The sequence below is a fragment of the Diachasma alloeum genome, unplaced genomic scaffold (assembly GCF_001412515.2).
Source record: "Diachasma alloeum isolate Michigan unplaced genomic scaffold, Dall2.0 Dall_scaffold_00554, whole genome shotgun sequence".
NCBI classification, from domain to species: domain Eukaryota; kingdom Metazoa; phylum Arthropoda; class Insecta; order Hymenoptera; family Braconidae; genus Diachasma; species Diachasma alloeum.
The window spans coordinates 24,211-27,157 of NW_021680686.1; the positions used below are offsets into that span (position 1 = coordinate 24,211).

The window sequence follows — 2,947 nt, forward strand, 5'->3', positions numbered from 1 at the left end:
TGTTGCCAACAGCACTGACTGTTGATCTGCTTCTTCTTGGTGAGTTTCGTGGTTGATGTTCTCTGCTTTCTCATTGATCATTTTGTTGTTGAAGTTCACTGCTACTGGTGGTGATGTACTGGATTCTAATGTTGAGGAATGATAAATGAGATAGTGAGTGTGCTATTGCGATTGAATTCATTCACTCACTATTCTCGTGATCCTCTTGCTGCCTGGATGTTCCAGCAGTCTGGACGGGTTCAGCGTGAGTACGTCGGGCTGGAAGCGGGCTCATCGTCCATGAACTAACTCCCTCCATGGATGAGAGTGTGGTGAAATCTGCTACATTTGTGGCACTTCTTGTCCGACGTGCACTTGGCCTTCGTGTGTGGCCCCAAGCAGTTGAAGCACAGCCCCTTGTTGATAACGACGTCGTTTCTCTTCGCTGGGGTGAGCTCGATGAACTTCTGGCAGGATGCGATAAAATGCTTGTCCTGACAGTAGGCACAGCAGTTTCTTGGAAGTTGTCTTTCTGGCTCCTTAATTTCCTGCTGGTGAGTTGCTGCTGTATAGGTGCTCCTTTTCTTTGTTGGAGCTGACTTCTTCGTGGCTGCGTTGATTTCCTTTGATGATAGCAGCTTATCACCTGCGTTGATCCCTCTGACGCAGGCCTCGATGAACGCCACGAACTCCTTAAGGCTCGGGAAATCCTTTGAGTCTCCCAGCTTTAGTTCCCACTGCTTGAGTGTCTCTGCATCAAGAGATCTCCTCAGTAAATGGGCTACCAGCTCTTCAGTGATGTTGTCTGTCTTTAACCCCGTCACATCTTGTAATTGATCGAGGGTCTCCAATGCTGCTGCTCCGTTGGCGCTGAGGTTCTCTTCTGTTGCTTGGGTGATTTTCGACAGCGTCAGGATTCTGTTGAACAGCGACTGAGCGACGAGTCTAGGGTCCTCGTACTTCCTGGTGAGTTTCTGCCAAGCCTGTTCGTAGTTTTCGTCCTTGGCCTGAAAAGTAGAGAGGAGAGCTGCTGCTGGACCTTTCAGGCATGCCTTAAGTCTCACGAATTTCTGTACTGGTGGAATTGACGTGACATTTCCCACCAGTGACAAGAAAAGGTCACTGAACTCCTTCCATTCCTCCGGTTTCCCATCGAATGGCTTGATGTCAAGACGCTTCAGCTGATTTGCCTGGCTTTGATCTGTTGAGCTGCTAATTGAATCCTTTTTCCTTGCCAGTTGACCCTTCAGCCGAGCAATGAGCATCAGGGCTTGTCGTCTTGTCCTGGTGGCTCGTTCATGGATCATTTCGTTCACATACTTGTGATCAGGGGGAAGAAACTCGGCTAGATTGGCATAAATCTGAAAATACTCGCTCCATTCTGCCTCGATTATCCCCTTGTGCCCGTCTAATTCTTCTAGGGTGAGGTCCTCTTCGGTTTCAGCGTCCTGCGGGAGGTCATGATATTTCTCCATCAGAGTCTCTATTTTGAACGTTAGTAGTCTTAATTGACCTTCCTGTTGCATGGTGAGTGCTGTTCTTGAAGCTGCAGGCGTTGATTTTCATTGAGCGGGCTCCTTTGATCCTGACGCTCCACTTGGGCTATTGGTTTCCTCAGGAGTGGTGATTGGCTTCGTTGTAACAGTCTCATATTTTGTTGGCAGTTCCTCTTCTTGTGAGACTTGCTCGCTTTCCTCACTTTCGCTCACTGGGTGTTGAGTTTCTTCTTTGGGTTCGTTGACCTTAGTGTCGTCTGCCATGGTGATTGTCTGTGGTAAATTAACGGTTTAGGTGAGTTATCGGCTGCTGAGTTGGGTGAGTTACCGACCGCCGAGTTGGGTGAGTTACCGACCGCCGAGTTAGGTGAGTTACCGACCGCCGAGTTAGGTGGGTCGCCTGTTGCATGGCGCACGTGGCCAAGCGTTGGTGGGCTTCGGCGTCACTCGTCACTCCCGAACCTTCCCGAATTCCGACACTGACACTCTCACTTTGTCCTTTGTTACCCCCATGCTCTTGCGGGTGTAAACAAGGCGAATGTTCTGGAAGTTGCCGTTGACTTGCCCGTGCGAACCCCGAATGTTTTTTCGACACGAGGCGTCCCTTAATTTTTCACAGCACTTTACACACGTTTTCACCCACAATCCGGCTCGAAGGACCACTGTTTGGTGAGGAACTAGGTTTAGGGTGGATGTGGGATGAAAATCTGGAGGGAGATGTTGGGAAAATTATGGTAGGCGTTTTATAAAAAATCTCAATATATTTCGTGGGATTGAACCACTTCTCACTATTGCCTTACACTTTTTGGTATAATTAATGTAGAATGTCTAGTGTTCACTGATAATTGTCTTTTCACTTTATCTCGTTGAGTCACTGAAATTATACTGAACTTAATCAACAAGTTGATGTACTGAACAAAGGTATTAAATTTAGAATACTGATTGACTGAATACTTTAGATCATTATCGTAACGATACTTCTACACCACTGACTACTGACTCTTCCGGGTGCCGCGCTGACCTGTGTCCGTTGACCCGAAAGTTCACGGAGATTTTCGGAGATGGCCGAGTTAGTCGACCGTGACCATTATGGAGATTTAGGCTGTATTTCGAACAGACTTTTTCCGTTGGGAATTTCGTCCCCTACAAAAAAGGTCTACTGACATTTTCTCCTAACATTGCCCATTATCGAGATAAACGGACAATGCATAAAACGCTTTCCTGTATTAACGTAATGCTAATACAGGAACTGGAGAATTACCAACTGGGGCCGGAGCACGGGATTTCAACTTTATCGTTATATTTCTAGCAATCATTCGATTACTGGAGAAGAAGAGTGAAAATTATATCTTTCCAAAATCTCCTCTACTGGTTCCTTCAAGAACAACAAGTTCCTCGCAATCACAGAGTCAACCTCCTCCTCAAGCATCCGGATCAGGAAACAAGAGAAGCCCTCAAACATCCTTGGCCAC

The 2,947-nt window shown here is 47.0% G+C and overlaps 1 protein-coding gene across 1 annotated transcript; it reads right to left on the reverse strand.

Moving 5' to 3' along the window:
* Positions 1 to 284: 284 nt before the first annotated feature.
* On the reverse strand, positions 285 to 1,505 carry LOC107043196. Its single transcript, XM_015264564.1, has one exon. The coding sequence runs from the start codon at positions 1,503 to 1,505 to the stop codon at positions 285 to 287; it is 1,221 nt and encodes a 406-aa protein (XP_015120050.1).
* Between the last annotated feature and the right edge of the window lie 1,442 nt (positions 1,506 to 2,947).

Coding starts and splice junctions, on each gene's coding strand:
- LOC107043196 (XM_015264564.1), bottom strand. CDS start 1,505: ATGCAACAGGAAGGTCAATTAAGACTACTAACGTTCAAAATAGAGACT.